General features: G+C 40.8%; 1 protein-coding gene across 3 annotated transcripts in view; it reads left to right on the forward strand.

Annotated features, from left to right (window-relative positions):
* Positions 1-17,887, forward strand: part of PDE4A (phosphodiesterase 4A) — a 299,986-nt gene that overhangs the window by 231,874 nt on the left and 50,225 nt on the right. Inside the window, exons 2-3 of one of the 3 annotated variants that reach the window (XM_070935225.1) lie at positions 15,027-15,110; positions 16,756-16,941. In XM_070935225.1, the coding sequence (XP_070791326.1) occupies positions 15,027-15,110; positions 16,756-16,941 (270 nt within the window). Of the gene's footprint in view, positions 1-10,097; positions 10,108-15,026; positions 15,111-16,755; positions 16,942-17,887 lie in introns of all 3 variants that reach the window. The other 2 variants (XM_070935227.1, XM_070935226.1) reach the window with 2 other exon arrangements.

Below are 17,887 nucleotides of genomic sequence, written 5' to 3' on the forward strand. Positions count from 1 at the left end.
CCTTTCACATGTATTGCCTTGCTTCTGGTTTCTGGCACACTGGCTGGGCTGATACGTCATGTTATAGAGCAAGTCTAATGCTCATTTCTGATTTAGTGTGATAGGTAAACCCAGCTATTAAGGCTTGCAAATAATTATTTGTGACAGCGTTATGCGTGACCCCCTCCAGTTTAGCTTTAGTCAAGGAACATAGTTAAACCATGGATTGGCAATACATGAATACAGTCACTGAACCAAAGCATCATTCTTCCTCTCTCAGTATAACTTTTCCCAATTGGTTAATCTGTTTTCACTGACAAATTTCCTATTAGGAGTATTCACTGTGAAAATGTATTTGCTTTGGATTAAATGCTGGGAACATAATAATGGGAACAGCTGTTTATTTGCAGAAACTGGCTAGTCTGTTTCAGCAGCTTCCAACTACGATAGGTACTCTAAAGATTCATTTCCCATTTACAGTGACCTTCCTGTCTGCTGGTAATGGGACAGCAATTTCAGGACTTTCAAAAGGCACTAGCTTGGGGCAGGCGGACTTTTTTTTTTATAGGAGAGCTATCTGATAAATGTTCAGTTCTCAGTAATGGATTGAAGACTTCTTGGTTGAAAGCCATTTGTGTTTGCACATTAAAAAGGCTACTTGGAAGCTCATCATGATGCTAGTGTATCAACCAAGGGACCCACTAACTAATTGGTCTCTGTGGGGAGGCCTTGAGCATCAGAGCATCGATTACTCATGCATTACTCTTTGAACAGCTTCTCTTCCCAAGTCTTCCGAAATAATGCAAGAATTGAGATCCACTATTGGTACGTCTAGTTGGAGAAAGTAGAGATAGGAAACTCAAGAGCCATTGCCCATGTTCTCAGAAAGTGCAGTGCAGAGAAGTTCATCACTTCTTTTGTATTGCATCTAAGCAGTTCTTCTCTTTTTAATCCAGGGTAAACATTCTATGGTAGCCAAGGGCTGTATTTAATATATTGGGGAAGTTTCAAATTAGATGGATCTACATCACTTATGTGGAGCAAGTGGTACCATAGTTGGGGGAGGTCTTCGTTTTTTTAATGACATATGACTTTTTTTGGGTTTACATCATAAAGTAGTATTTCCCAACTCAAATAGGTCATGAAAGGAACACATTTGGCTTTCACCAGTCTTTTCAGAGCAGGATCTGCTGATTGCATAAAAGGGTTCTTAAACCCTAAGGAATCTTGTTCATGTCTCTTTGAATCTTTATAGTACCCTTTTAAGGTAGGCCTGAGTAGATTTCAGAACTGAAGTGCACCTTCAGAGGTTTATGGATTACCAAAAGCTACATTGTGTGGGGAGTGAGGTAGGGGGAGGAGAGGTTGTGGCTGAGAGGAAATTCATATGGAGAATATTCATAGCTCAGAACCTCAGTAGCCTATACCAGCTGACCAGTACTGGTCTGTGGTCCATTGGGAACTGGGTTGCACAAGCTGTGGGCAAGCATGCAAAACTCCATTTGCACATACAATACCAACCCCTTCCCCCTACCACTGCCAGCGCCCACTGTCGGCGCTTGATCTGTAGAGCCAGAAACGTTGGGGACTGCTGGCTTATTCCAATAAAAATGTTAGGCGTTGTTTCCCACCAAAGCAGGGCTTTAAACTCAGGAATTCTGGCCTTTTATTCCTATTGATTTCACTTGTTCTCCTAACCATTGTGTAAAATAGTTACAGTCTCCAGTTGCAGCATCAGTTTTCAAGATTTCAGTCGCCAGACCTCTAGAGAATGCCAGATGGGGAAACACTGCCCTAGCCCTGTCCTGATCTTGTCTTCTTGGCTAAGATCCCAAGACTTCTTTCTCTGTCTTTTTCACCTTTTCTCTTCTCTTCTCTTCTCTTCTCTTCTCTTCTCTTCTCTTCTCTTCTCTTCTCTTCTCTTCTCTTCTCTTCTCTTCTCTTCTCTTCTCTTCTCTTCTCCTTCCTTCCTTCCTTCCTTCCTTCCTTCCTTCCTTCTTTCCTTCCTTCTTTCTTTCTTTTTGCAAATGCCTATGTTGAAAAGTGTCCACCCTACTGATTTCCTTGCCCTGCAACAAGGACTTTATTTTACTTTATTTTTCATTATTTCTAAGCATATCTATAAAAATGTGAATTTATCAAATTTATGTTTGCAGAAATACGAATCTCATTCAGATACTTATTGGGCAGCCAGGATCATTTATTTGGACTAATTGTCTTGCTTCTATATCATATGTGAAGCAACTCTGAATTTAATTCTAGCTGAGTTTCCAATTTGGCAATGGCGTACAGAACCTCAACCTAGTACAGTTTATGGATGAAGAAGCTGTTTTTGTAAATCAGGGGTGTCAAACTCAAAGTCCGGGGGCTGGATCCAGCCCACAGGGTGCTTAGATCTGGCCCGCGCGACTACCCTGGAAACAGTGAAGGACCAGCCCGCAGTGCCTCTGCCAGCAAAAATGGTGCTTGGGAGGGCTTTTTGCTGGCAGAGGGTTGCAGGAGGGTGTTGTAGCCGAAATGGAGCTCGGGAGCCCATTTTTGCTGGCAGAGTGCTCAGGCCACCACAGGCGCCCCTGACATGAGTGATGTCGAGCTGGCCACAGCCACCCTGATCACACCCACTCCAGCCCCCCAAGGTCAAACACAACCTGATGCAGTCCTCAATGAAATTGAGTTTGACACCCCTGTTGTAAATGAAGCACAGCAAATTAAAGAAAAATACAATGGCTTTATTATCTCTCCTTGCAGTAAAAATCTCTGGATAGCATATGTTTAAAAATGCTTCCCTTGGATTAGTTTTCAAATATGTATTTCTGGCTGTTGATTTAAGGAGCTTTGTGAAGTTTTAGAGCTGATGATGTCTCTACACCAGACTTCCTTTTTCCATTTTGCCCCACCACTTTGGATTGAAGCTCCTCTGGGCCCATCTTTCTGTGCAGCCCAGCTGCAAAAGTGACAATCGACTTTGATGCCTAACCTTACATGAACTCTGTGAGCGAAGAACCTCTCCATATCACAAAGCTGCCAAAGAAATAACCGCACCCATTTTGATTGGAAACAGAGAGGTTGCTGTGGATTTGTAATCAACATCTTGGCTTTATTCATTTCCCATTTTCGAAGGATACCACCACAGAATCAGCGATCTTACATTTTTAAAAAATGTTTTATGCATGTAAGTAAAGCAAGGCAAAAATTACTTTCTCTGAATTCTGAAAATGAGAATAAACCACATTCAGTGCTTATCGCCCATGATAAGTTCCAATACAGATGTTCTTACCTTTGAGTTTGAGTTTATTTAGATTTATATACCGCCCTACTCCCGAAGGACTCAGGGCAGTGAACAGCCAAAGATAAAACAGATACAATATAAAATTTTAAAAACAATTTAAAAACATATTAAATAAATTTGGCCCATACTAATTAAAACACCCCTGTTTTTAAAAACAAATTAAAATTAAAATTAAACAATTAAAAAGAGTTAGGCCAGCCCCGCTTGTTGAAATAAAAAAGTCTTGAGGGCACGGCAGAAAGTGCATAAATCCGGGATCCTCCGTATCTCCAGGGGGAGCTCGTTCCAAAGGGCAGGTGCCCCCACAGAGAAGGCTCTCCCCTGGGGGCCGCCAGTCGACACTGTTTGGCTGATGGCACCCTGAGGAGCCCCTCTCTGTGGGAGCGTACTGGCCGGTGAGAGGCTACCGGTGGCAGAAGGCGGTCTCGTAGGTACCCAGGTCCTGAGCCATCGGAATCTCCCATCTATGTGTTCTTTCCCAGGTTTAACAAGTTTAGTTTCTCTCACCATCAATGCCGCATGCTCAGTGAGTGCTGTGACTAATGCAGAAATCCAAGCTATCCCGGGGGCTGCACATCTGGTAAGAAGCTTTAGAAAGCTACATGTGACGTTTCATGGCAAATGTTTCCATTACTAGCATGTCTTTTTCAGTCAGTCCCAGAGAATCTGAGTCCCCCAAGATAGAGCTGAATTGTAGCATAGCTCATCGGTGCCCAAGTTGCCTGAGGTTGAAGAGTTGTACTTCAGGAATATTTAAATGTCCACACGTTTCCTATGCCTGGCTTAAGGAATATTTAAAATTGACTCTAACATCTGATTTATCTAGCCTATTATTCAAGTTTTCTTGGACTGTATGTCTCCAGATATGATTACTTTGCAAATCATGGGAGGCGTATTATTAGCATTGTGGCTAGCACACTTTCAGACCACCAGAAGCTTGCTGGATATTCAACCAATAGTGATTCCGTAACAATAACAGTAACAGATTTGGAAGATACCTTGGAGGTCATCTAGTCCAATCCCCTACTCTCATAGGAGACCTATACTATTTCTGATAACAGGCTGTCCTGTCTCTTTAAAGCCTCCAGTGATGGAGCACCCACAACTTCTGAAGGCAATTTGTCCCATTGGTTAAATGTTCTCACTGTTAGGAATTTTCTCCTTAGTTCTGGGTTGCTTTTCTCCATTGCTTCTTGTCTTGTCTTCTGGTGCTTTGGTAAATAAGCTGCCCCTCATCTTCCTTGTGGCAGCCCTTCAAGTATTGGAAAACTGCTGTCTTGTCACTCCTGGTCCTTCTTTTCACTAGACTAGACATACCAAATTCCTGCAATCATTCTTTATATGTTTTAGTTTTGTATATGTTAGATTCTTTTCTTTTCTTTCTTTCTTTCTTTCTTTCTTTCTTTCTTTCTTTCTTTCTTTCTTTCTTTCTTTCTTTCTTTCTTTCTTTCTTTCTTTCTTTCTTTCTCACCCATCTCCCTCAAAGAGGGACTCCTTGCTCTTGCTTTGTTGGATTCTGTTATAAAGAGACATTGGACTATCCATGTAGCTAAGCGGTGAGTGGGGGGAACTCACATTAACATACAAATAGTTCTTGGCCTACAACCATTGGTTTAGCCAATTACAGCAATTACAACAGCAATGAGAAAAGTGACTTATGACTAGTCCTCACATTTATGACCATCACAGCATCTCCATGGTCATGTGATCAAAATTCAGGGGCTTGGCACCTAGCCATATATTTACAATCGTTGCAACATCCCAGAATCATGTGATCACCATTTGTGACTTTCCCAGCTGGCTTTTGACCAGCAAAGTCAATGGGGGAAACAGGATTAATTTAACGACTGCAGCGAGTTGCTTAACAATTGCAGCAAAAAAAGGTCATAAAATTGGGCATGACTCACTTAACAATCGTCTTGCTTAGCAACAAAAATTCTGGTCCCAATTATGGTCATAAGTCAAGGACTACCTGTACAAAAACTACCGTATATGCTGCCCATAGAGCACAGTGCTTGCCAAACACTGCTGTGAATTGATATTTTCAGCCTTCCTCTTTTGATTTTGCCAGTTTGATCTACTGGGAGTTGTAGTTCAGTAACATCAAAACTGAATTCAATAAGTGATTTTCTTTCCCAGTCCTAAAATATTTACTTGGGAGAAACTGTTTTCATCTGTTGATGGGATTCCAGATTTAGGCTACAATCTAAGCAACATTGTCTGAAAAAGGTTTTAAACTGGGCAAGTAGTATACTGCTCTCTTTATCTCTTATCTACCACTTGTTTCCATCCTGGAATGACATGTCAGCAAGCAAATGAATACAACCTCACTTAATACTTACATAATGTAGTTTACAGTTCATGTGTTCTTCGATTACATATTGTTGTTTGTTAATCAGCAATATTGGAAAAGCAGAGGAGAGCAAAGTGCTGTAAACTAAATGTATTGAAGAGAAGCTAGTGGAATATTAAGGCAAGATGCAAACTGATCCAGTTTCAGCTTTTGGGCAGTTTAATTTTTTTAATAAATAAAAAAAAAATTCACCCTTCTTGATATAGTAAAAGAATCCAAAGCCTCCAATGCTTTTAATGTTGCCTGCCCTAATTCTCCACCCTAAAATACTTTCCCTAAAGCACCACCCTTCTTTTCACATCCCTAAAGGCACTTTTCTGCCTGCCAAATTCTTTTATTTTTTATGTAAATGTCTTGTGTCCTCTGCTGATTTTAGAAGCAGATTATACCAGTAACTTTAACCTTACATTATTGAAATGATTGATCTGCCTCTGTCATCTAGACACAAAGAGGGAACTTGGATGATGAAGCTCCCTAGCCAAAAGTCTCACACCAATTATCTAGTCTTGAAACTCTTAGTAAAACACAGATGTAAGACAGGACTGAAGTGACCTGTTGTATCTCTCTTATTTAGTAGCGATTGATGGACAGAAACCCTGTGTTCATAACTGGGTAGAATCCCAAATGCAATGGAAATGTTCTCTGTCTTCTGTTAGGTCACTAGATGTCAATCCTACGAAGGAAGGGAGGAAAACCCTGACTACATGGCCAGCCTAGAAACCTTGTAAAATGCTGGAGATTGGATGAGTCACCGTGGTATGCCAGCATTTACTTTGGAGCAAATTCAGTGCTTATATTTGTATTCATTCATTCATTCATTTTATTTGCCCCTCCCAATCCCATCTTGCCACAAGGTGACTCTGAATAACTTACAACATTAAAAGAAGTAAAACCATAACAATAAGAATGCAAAATTATAATTAACGATGGAAGGGGGACGGAGCAAGGTGCTCAGGGGAGAGATGGGATCTGTTATTAGTCCACCAACCATCTCCAGCCTCCAGGTACTCACTCTTGGAGCCCAAGGCCAACTGGCACAGCCAGGTCTTCAGGCTCTTACGGAAGGACAGGAGGGTAGGGGCCAATCTGACCTCAGGGACAAGATGTTACAAAGTACCAGTGCCACAGCAGAGAAGGCTGTTTTTCTGGACATCATCAGCCAGAATTCCTTGACTGGTGGGATCTACAGCATGCATCCTCTGCCAGCATGGATGGGACAGGCCTGCCTCATAGAGGTGAGATGGTTATTCTGAAACAAATGTCCATAAGACTGGCACCATCGTTTCTAATCCTGGGAAGGTTTACTTAGTTGTAGTAATATTGAATTCAGTAAGTTTTAGTCTTGGCTAAATATGTTTCATTGTGCAACATATTAATTATGCATATATGTATATATTCAAAAGTAGCACCAGCAGTATTTAATGGGTCATACCCTCTCCAAAATATTTGCACCTTTTCCTATTTGCTTCATCTCTGGAGCATTAAATAATGTGGGGAGAAGTCATTTGAAGGAACACTCACATTTCTATCTATGCGCTTCAGAGATGCTGCCTCTAAGCTGTGGAAGCCACTGGCCTTGTGGTCGTGAGAAATGGCTATAATCCCCACACCAGTGAAATTCCGGTCCAATTGAAAGAATAATTATTTATTATAGCAGATCTGTTAAGAGTCACTAAAGCCTACTATTTTATATATGCCTTCTCTTAGGAATGTGAAAAGTGCTCCAGGCCTGAGGGCTGGGACAGAGCTAGAAGTTTTGGCCAAACTACAGAAGTTTAAAGCATCTATTTTACCTCTGAACACAGTTCCCCCCCATCAAAAAAACCCCAAAACGTTCTAGGCTCTGTCCCCAGGCCAACAGAATTTGCTAATTTAACGTGAGATATTTCTAGGGGTTTGTATATTCACTGTTGCATTTGGCTGATATTGCATTTCTTTTTCTTGGCTGGATGATGCTTATAATTAACACAGTTGCTGTTTGTAAGTTATTTTGTATTTGACTGATACTTGTTATTTGTGCATTTATGGCATTATGTAGTAAAATTGTTTAGTTTGTGTATTGATGCAGTTGGAAGTTGCATTAAGGGGATATCACTTCAAAAATAACTTAACAAATATTTTCAACAAATAGACTGAGGATAGGTTCTACACCTATGAATGACATTATATAATTATGGGAACTGCTTTAACAGAAATGTCCTGTTAAAATAAGACACACATAATCTGTATTTTTTTTCTGCTCCAAGGGAATGAAGTCAAGAGACAAAAGAAAGGCAGGAAGTAAGTCCTCATTTTTTCCCCTAAGTGAATGACACAGTTGAAGGTGTGGAAAACTGAGAAGCCTTCAGTCCCTGGGAGAAAAAATATTCCATACCCCAAACTATGGGCAGGACTAACTTTTGTTGTGTAAATTCTTATTCTTATTACTCCTCTGTCCTGACACTGATAAGGCCACCATTACTTTCCTTGCCCCTCCCTTGATATCCTTAATCTTATCTGTTGCCCTGGAGTAGAATGTCGTCAGCAGCTCTCTCAACATCTGTGCACAGTGATCCTTCAGAAGGAGTTGCAGCTAAATTGACTACAAAAACAGCTGTGTGTGTATGCGCACGCATGCACACACACACACTCCCACACACACATACCAGATAAAGTGCCATGATATATGCAGAGGTACAGCCAAGATGAATTGGATGTATAAAAACAATGCTTAAGTCGCTCTAAATTATTGACGCAAACAGCTTGAGAAGGAAATTAAACTGGTATTTGGTCTGATGTAAGGTTTACTGCATAAAAAATAAAATAAAATCCAGGAATTGCATTCAGGAAATGAGACAGGGCTGATGCTCTGAAGGTGAAGTCTAGGGCTTTGTTCAAGAAGCTCAAGTACACTGGGTCCCTTTACCATATTTTGAAATTCTAAAAAAATCTAAAAATGAATTGTAAAGCTATTTGGTCCAAGGGTAATTTGTCCACTTTCCAAGCAAGTTGTGCAAAAGGCTTGCAAAAATGATGAAGCTCTGGCAGCGTCCTTTCTAATTTGGTTTTAATTCTCTCTTTCTCTCTCATGCTAAAAATTCATATTGAGATGAACTAGTAAAAAAAGAATAGGTATTTAAACTTGCTGCTGCTGCAAGGTATCACTTTTTCTAGCTTTGCCTTATGTGGCAGTTTTAATGTTCTTGTCTCTAGCTGTTGATCGGAAGACGCCAACAGTGCTGCCTTTTGAGCTTCCTCTGCTGTAACAGAATGAGAGACTTCCTAAGGCTTTTTCTGCTGTTGACAACAGGCCTACTCCCAAACACCAAAGGGCTCAGCTGGAAAAACCCGTGTGCTGATCCAACCTGGTTTGATAAAGTGGCATGGGGTGGCATGTTTGCAGCTGTACTGATTTAGATTCATGGTGATGCTGATTGTGCTAGAATGGTGTATATAAGATATACCTGTTCTGACCTAGGCTTCCTGATACAATAAAAGCACACAATGAGTCCCAAAAACCCTCTTTTTATTTCAACGGCTGTGAATTCTGCTCATTCAGAGCCTGTTCATTCTCAATCTGTTCATTCACAGATGAGTCCCAAATAGTTGTAAAGAGTCCAACAGAAGTCTGCCACAGTTCTTCTGATAAGGCTGATAAACACCCACCTTTATCTCCCTTGACACGCTGCCAAGACCTAATTGGCAATTAACTTTGCAAAGCCACACGGAACACAGAGTCAACGTGGAGCTGCAGTCTTGAAACCGGCCAGTATGAACAACAGTTGCTTCCTGCAAAGACCTACATGCCTTTGCTCCTCCTTTATGTCTTATGGGAGGGACCAATCATCTCCAAGCCCTACTCCCGAATCGACCCTTTTGTTTTAACTGTTCTTGCCTTCTGGCAGCTCTGCGCATGCACGCAGTGGGAACAGGCTCCCCCTATTCCTCTGCCTCATTGATGTCCGACTCTGGAGGCTCTGGAGTCCGCACATCCCAGATGGCACTGGTCCCATCTCTGCCTCCGACGCAGAGCCCTCCTCCAAGCCTTCCCCAGCCTCCAGGACTGGCCCATGTTCCTGCCCAGCCTCCTCACTGTTTGACTCTGCTGCCAGCTCCACAGGCCGCCAGTGGACCACAACAATACCAGAGAAGAAAGCTAACAAACTATTTACCCTGAATTATTATAACCAGGGCTGTATGGTTCTTACACTAATAACCATGCACATACAACATGTAGATATATTTCCAGCACATGGTTTACTTTTCTCACTGCGTTTTGCTTTGCCATTTTGCACTGATGCATAAAGCTATAATCTGTTCTCAATGCCTGAAAGGGACTATGGTACCAGGCAGAGAGATTTAGAAGACACTGGAGAATTAGGGTGGGAGTGGGGTCGGTTCTACTTACCTTTACTACCGGTTTGCAACGGGGCCATGCACGCTCTCTTCTGCGCATGTGCAGAAGCATTCTGATGACGTCGGGGTCAGTGGGCAGAGCCTCCCGCCGGTTTTACTACCAGTTCTATAGAACCAGTCAGAATCGGGGGCAACGCACCACTGGAGTGGGAGGAGAGATAAGCCAAACCTATATTAGAGAAACTAGCCTCCCTTGAACCAAAATGATGTCTCATAACTTTAAAAAGGTGGAAGAGCAAAATTTAAGCCGACTCCTGACAACATTGAGTTTGGAATGGTATGAATGTTTTGAAAATATTGTAAGGATAGGACCAATGTGAAAAGTGGACTATGAAGGGTCATAGCAGTCAGGAGATAAAAGGAGACAAAATGGCCCCAAAAAAGATTCACACCAACATTGAAAAATAACGTAGGTATTTTATAGGTATTTCTCTGCCACTATTACACTATTACAAGATGGGGAATTAAGAATATTTGGCTGTAAAGAGAATGTAGATATGTTAGATATGGTAGTTATAGTAGAAACCAGGTAGAACAGAACAGAATCAACAGATTCTGTTGATATTTGGGGTATTTGCTGATTACAAATTTTATAGAAAGAACAAAGAAGGGCATCCTGGAAGAGGTGAGAATCTGTCAAGGAAAATAAAAAGCCTAACATGCTAGAGAATATTGGAAGACCAAGCATCTCTCTGGGTGGCAATATCTGGCCATAAATACATATTAGACCTAGGGACATGCTACTACCACCTGATCAAAATACCAAGGGTCATCCTGTAATGATGAAATATATCAGGGCAATATACAAAGGAGATCATTGTAAAAATATTTGTTGTTAAGTCACTTAATACCTTCTGACTCTTTGTGCCTTGAAAAACATTATTTTGCCAGGATGGTCAGCAACTCCTTTGACTTCTTACCAAAATGGAGAACTTCAGATACCCTTAGATAGGCTGACTCCATTCATGCTTAGACTACAACAAAGATACTTCATTTCTGAATGACATATATGAAGCTGTGCCTTGGGAGAACTGTAGAATTAATCATAAATAGTAACAGTGACCTGGTCGAAGATGCAATTGTGGTAGAACAGACTGGGAAATAGCAAGTATTTTGTTATTATATTTAGCATACATGCAAATGAGAAAAGTCAAGAAATGTTTTTGTATTTCCTTGTGGCTATTTAAAAATACAATAATTGAAGCTCAATTGGAATGTAAGAGTCAGCCAAGTTCAGAAAGAGGCCAGCACTGCTTTCTAGTAGTATCCAGGAAACTGTAAAAGTTAAGAAGACTTCCTTCAGGAAATGGAAAGTCTGTCCTAACACAAAGAATTCAAGTAGGACAGCCTGTATTGACTTTCACATGGAGGGAAGAAATCACAAAAAATAGAAGTAACAAGAAAAAAACTAAAATTTTGAAGGACTGCACAGTATAGTATTAAAACACTCGGGTCTGATGACATCAATCCAAGATTATTCATCCTTCTATGTCTGTCTATCTGTCTGTCTGTCTTAACTATCTAACTATTTATCATCTATCTATCTTGGATGATGTCATCAGAACCCAGAGTTTTATACTATGCTGTATGTGTATGTATGTATTGATCTTCAGATCAGGCCCAGTGCCAGAAGACTAAAAAGTAGCAGATGTGAATGCTTATTTTTAAAAAGAGGCCCAGAAGACACCTGGGAAATTATTGACCAGTCAGCTTAATATCTGTTCCTGAAAAATAGGTAGAAACAGAAGAAAAAATAATTATGTGCATGGAAGAATGAACCTTGTCAAAAGAAAATCAGTATGGATTTGTAAAAGTATCCCGCTTCAAATGTCTTTGGCAGTTCCTTGGCAGAGTTCCTTGTCCATGACTTTTGAGTAAACTTATCCATGACAGCTATGGAAAATGTAAATTCCATATTAAGGGTCATTAATTGAAAATAAAATTGGCCACTTTGTAATGCCCTTTTACAGATCTTCAATATGTGCTCATCTGGAATATTTTGTATAGTTCTGATCACTATCTTTGGAAAAAGATAGTAGAATTGGCAAAAGTACAGCAAAAGGCAATGAAAATGATCAGCAACCTTAAATACTTTCCCCATGAAAAAAGACTAGAGAGTTTGGGACTCTTGAGTTTGGAAAAAGAAGGCAGCTGAGAGGGCACATGACTGAAAAGTATAAAATCATGGCTGGCATGGATTGAGAGAAGTTTCTCTCTTTCTCTCTCTCTAAATAATAGATCCTCAAGTCATCCAGTGAAGCTGATTGGAGGGAAACTTAGAACAGATCAAGTAAAGTACATCTTCACCTACAACATACATTCATCAGTGAAATTAATTACCACAAGTTGGGGTAATGGTTACTATCTTGAATGGCTTTCAAAGGGAAATGGGTTTTTCATTGGTTGGTTGGTTGGTTGGTTGGTTGGTTGGTTTATAAAATTTATAGGCTGCCCATCTTACCTCAAGGTAACTCTGGGTGGCTTAAATATCATAGAGGACATGTTTGTCAAGGGCTATTGGTCTTGAAGACTAAGCATTACCTCAAGGTTGGAGTCAACATGTCTCTGTATACTACAATTAATCCTTCTGTGGCTTAATTTATTAAGAAGGGATTCTTCGGAAGTTTGAGATTAATAACGTATCATTCTAAAGGAAGGTTAGTAAATTATTTGCATTCAAACAAAAGGCAGAAGTTGGTGGATATCTCCAACTTAAAACCATCCATGTGCACTTTCTCATCAATTCACACCCACCAAAGCCGTGGTGTAAAGGGTTATGTGAATCGTAGTCCAACATGACAAGTTGAGAAAGGCAAACATTAAAAAATAGAAAAATATTAATACTATAATATAATCAGAAAAATAATTTAAAAATAGATAACAAGCCAGGGAGAATAAACTGAAGTAAATTATATTAAAAGTAGAACAGCCCCACACAAATTGATCAATTATTCTTCCTTGTTCTAATACAAAGTTTAGCAAACAATTCTTATCAACAGTCCATTGATGTAGATCAGACACAGATTTCTCTTTCCAATGTTCATAATAATTCTTTTGGCGAGCGCCCTTGCTCCTCCACACAACCTCACAGTTATTTATTTGCAAAGGAGCGAAATAGGAGGTATAGAGGTAGTCCTTGTACAACAGTTCACTTTTTTTTTTAATTTGATTTATATGCCGCCCTTCTCCGGAGACTCAGGGCGGTTTACAATGCGCTAAGCAATAGCCTTCATCCTTGTATATTTATACAAAGTCAGCTTATTGCCCCCACAACTGCGTCCTCAATTTACCTACCTTAGAAAGGATGGAAGGCTGAGTCAACCTTGAGCCTTGGCGAGATTCGAACCTGCAGTAATTGCAGGCAGCTGTTCTTAATAACAGGGTGCTTTAGACCACTGTACTACCAAGGCTCTTGGTAGTACAGTGACCGTTAGTGACCATTCAAAGTTACAACAGGACTGAAAAAAGTGACTTATGACCATTTTTCACACTTATGACCTTTGCAGCATCCCCATAGTCCCATGATTTATATTTGGGTGCTTGACAACTGACTTATATTTATGACAATTGCAGTGTCCCAGGGTCATGTGATTGCTTTTTGTGACCTTCTGACAAGCAAAGTCAATGGGGAAACCAGATTCACTTAACAGCCGTGTTACTAATTTAACAATTGTGGTGATTCACTTAACAATGGTGATGAAAGGTCATAAAAAAGGGCAAAACTCACTTAACAAATGTCTTACTTAACAACAAAAATTTTGGGATCAATTGTGGTTGTAAATTGAGGATTACCTGTATAGGCTTCATAGAATTACCATACTTTTCGGATGGTAATTCCGAAGATGCACTTTTCTTCACCCTGAAAGAGGGTGGAAATGTTGGTGCGTCTTATACACCAATACAGCCATTTCTGGCCTCCCAAAGCCCCGCCCCGCACATCCGGTTTTTGTGAAAAACTGGCCCATTTTTCACAAAAACAGGGCGCCTAGAGGCTTTGGGAGGCCTGCAGAGTGCTCCTGGGGGCTGGGGAGGGCAAAAATGCCCCTGTTTTTCACAAAAAAGGGACAAAAAATGGGCCCGTTTTTCACAAAAATGGGGTGCACAGAGGGTTTGGGAGGCCTGCAGAGTGCTCCTGGGGGCCGGGGAGGGCAAAAACATTTTTTTTCTTGCTTGCTTCTTCAAAATCTTGGTATGTTTTATACACCGGTGCGTCTTATAGTCCGAAAAATATGGTAAATAGGATTTGACTTGATAGCATCTTCCTTCCTTCCCTGTGGCGGTGCTGCTAATTCCAAAGAAGAAGCAGCATACAGATTGTATATAGCTGGCAAACTCTCAAGAGGATGATGCGTTGTTGTTATCCAGAATTTTTCCCTACATTTGGAGTTGGACTGTTACCTTATGGAGCTACACCAGACAAAAGTGATTTACAGAGCAGGTGTTTATAACAGGGAAAGGATCTTTGAATGATTGCCAATGGATTGAATGAAGCAACCTTTTGTTGTTGTTGTCACTAGGCTTTTAATTTTTAATTTTCTTTTTGATTTCATTTCTACTGCTCCCTAAACAATTAGGCTTGGATATATTGAAATGGACAGCAGAGGGTTTTATTTTTGCCCCCTCTGTCTTAGACAGGAATATCTCGAGTGTGGAAGGTGTGTTTGTGGGGGAGAGAAACGGGTAACTCAAGGTGAAAGCCTCAAAAGCTGAAACCACAGTAAAGAGGAAGTCCAGCCTTCCGAGGAGGGCGAGCGCACTCCCTGGAACCCTTGTTGGGCATCCTCTTGTTAGATTGGCTGGGAGAGATCCTGTCACTTCCACCCAGCCACAACTAAGCCTTAGTTGTCAAGTGATGAGTCAGCCTATCGCTCTAGTTGCATTTCTCAACTCGATTGCACCAACATCTCTCAGCACAACATAGGGTGTGACAAGGGAGAATAGCGGCTTGATTCCTGCAGATATCTGGATTAGACACCTTGTAACCCAGACTTCTTTCTCTACGGCAACCAGGAGGATGGCTCATGTCCACACGTCAAGCGGCATTGATTACAACCGGGTCATGTCTCTGCCCAGCCTCCATTTATCCATCCGAAGGTTAGTTGGGCAATGTGTTGTGTGCCACAGCTAGCACTGGGTGTTGTGTCTGGGGCACGGGTGCAGCTCATGACTGCATGTTTCTAGTCAGGCTAGAGAAAACTTTTTAGTTGCCTGAGTCAGTGGTGAGAGATAGGCTGCAAGAATTGGGGGCCATGGAAAATCTGGAGTTTGTGACTCTTGAGTTGATGAGAAGCTAGCATTTGCTAGTATTTGAGGAATTGCACATTGTAATGAAGGGCACTAGTGGTGTGTGGTTGAGGATACACAGGGTTGGAGAATAGCACTGAATCTTTAGAAGAGCACCGTGGATGCTGTCTTTCACCATATTTCCGAAGAACTTTTAACTCACTGAAGGGTGGGGATTCTGTTAATATTTTTGCATAGCTTGTTAATGCAAACATCTTACGCCATTGTTTTGTTGAGACTTTAGGAGGAAGCACCCAAAAGACAGAATGGGGCTTATGTCAGGGTCCAGAGAAAAAGATGGCCTCCAGGGCTGACAGCTTACTTCCTATATATATTGTGCTGTCAGTTTCTTACAGTCCAGGAATGCAATTGGAACAATTAACCATTATATAGAAATGTGTATATGTTAAACAGGAACAGTTTATTGACCAGCAGGGGGAGTAAAAGGTAAAAAAAAAATGAGGAAGGAAGAGAGCGATTCTCTAAGGCGTCATTTATGCCGGTTACTAAACAGTTCCACTTTTGCATAAAGGAAATCTTACATGCTCTGTTGTGAAGCCTAGTATCTATGTAAAATAAATAAACCAATATGGCCGGTATAAATTGGCTAGTTTTATTTACACATGCTCTATTTACAACTTCGGTGGAACTCTTTGCTTGAACTTTTACCTGGCTTTGTGGATGGGTAGAAAGATATACTTTATATATAGCCGCCCTGACTCTTCGGAGACGGGCGGCATATAAATTTAATTAATTAAATTATATTAAATACTGTGGGCGATGAGCAGAGTGCAGTAGAGTGGCAGTGAGACCAAAATTCTTTCAACATTTAATTCTGAAATTTCAGTTCACATTATTTCTAAAATATTGCTCCAGTGTGAGATCAGTAGGTTTTTTTAAAGTGGAAAGTGAGAATCTAGATTTTGAGAACTAAATTGAGATTATGGTTTAACCTTTATGTGCCTGCATCAGATCTGCAAAGAGTGAGGAAAAATATATCTTTTTTAATCCAGCTGTAAATTTGGTGTAGGTTTAGTTTACAGAGGATTCTAGAAGATAATCTGTATTAAACTGTTTTGTGTTTATGAACTGCTTTTTTAAAAAATGAACTTGCCCCAAGTAATGTACATGATTTCCTGTATAACTATTTAACACATAATGTGATTTTTGTGCATAGTGTTTTGTCTTTTATAGTTTATTAAACATGCTTATATCTTAATATAATCTTTGAATCCCACCAATTATGGTTTAATCAATAAACCATATTTAAGTAATCCATGATTTAACCCAGTATGCAAAACAGCTCTGTGAATAAGAGTGGATGCTGAACAGAGCTCCTGAACACTCTTTGAGTTGGTTATTCTTCTCACATTAATATACTGGAAGTTCTATATTTTTAATATTGAGTGAGTAATGTTCTTGAATTCCTTGACATGTTTCTTTTTTCCTCTGGCAGCTTTGAAGTGGAAAATGGCCCATCTCCAGGTCGCAGCCCCCTGGATTCCCAGGCCAGCCCTGGATTGGTGCTTCACCCCAGCTTTCCGCAGAGCCAAAGGCGCGAGTCCTTCCTATATCGTTCGGACAGTGACTATGACATGTCGCCAAAGACCATGTCACGCAACTCGTCCATTGCCAGTGAAGCGTAAGTCCCTCTTCTTTCTTCAGTAGGATTTCATGGAGATCATAGAGCAATCAGATAAAGCCTCAGGTCTCTTAAATGCCCAGGCAAGTAGACCTTGGGCTGGAAAACACACGGGTCCCATGGGTGACCGGTGGGTTGAAAGCCAGGCACCTTATCGCATCCCCTTTCTCAGTGACAAGCTCCCTGAACCAAAGGAAGACCAGGAATCAGCCTATTGACCACAGCACTGGATCAGTTGTAGACTGGGAGGCTTATGGGCTCCCTTGTGAATCTTCCATCAGTACCAATTAAGTCTTTCCCTTCGTTAGCTGGCAATCCTGAGTGAGTGCAGAAATGCGGCCTCTTAAGACATGGTTATTGGTAATTGCGAAGGAACTACATTTTCTTTTCTGAGCAGAGCCAACACTCTTTGCATGAAGGCCTGTTCTCAACATTGCAGCCTAATTTTCTTGCAATCACAAACAAATTCTGCAACATAAAGTAAAAAGGCTGTTACCTGCAGCATAATTGAGAAAGGTAGCAAAGCTCACTTTTTGCATGTGTTTTCTTAGCCCCTTCTGTCAGGGAATTTATATGCCCCTTAGATTGGGATGCTGGAATTTGGAAGCAAAAAGGAAAAAATGGTGGCTGGCTTCCTTTCCTTTCCTTTCCTTTCCTTTCCTTTCCTTTCCTTTCCTTTCCTTTCCTTTCCTTTCCTTTCCTTTCCTTTCCTTTCCTTTCCTTTCCTTTCCTTTCCTTTCCTTTCCTTCCCTTCCCTTCCCTTCCCTTCCCTTCCCTTCCTTCCCTTCTCCTCCCTTCCACTCCCCTTCCCTCCCTTCCCTTCTCCTTTCCTTCCTTCCTTCCTTCCTTCCTTCTTTCCTTCCTTTATTTAGATTTACCCAATTCCATTTGACTCTAGGCTGCTCACAGCTCATTGTATGTATTTTACAAAAATACCGAGTGGTTA

The sequence above is a fragment of the Pituophis catenifer genome, unplaced genomic scaffold, assembly GCF_029215685.1.
Source record: "Pituophis catenifer annectens isolate HBS135680 unplaced genomic scaffold, rPitCat1.0.hap2 SCAF_2, whole genome shotgun sequence".
NCBI lineage: Eukaryota > Metazoa > Chordata > Lepidosauria > Squamata > Colubridae > Pituophis > Pituophis catenifer.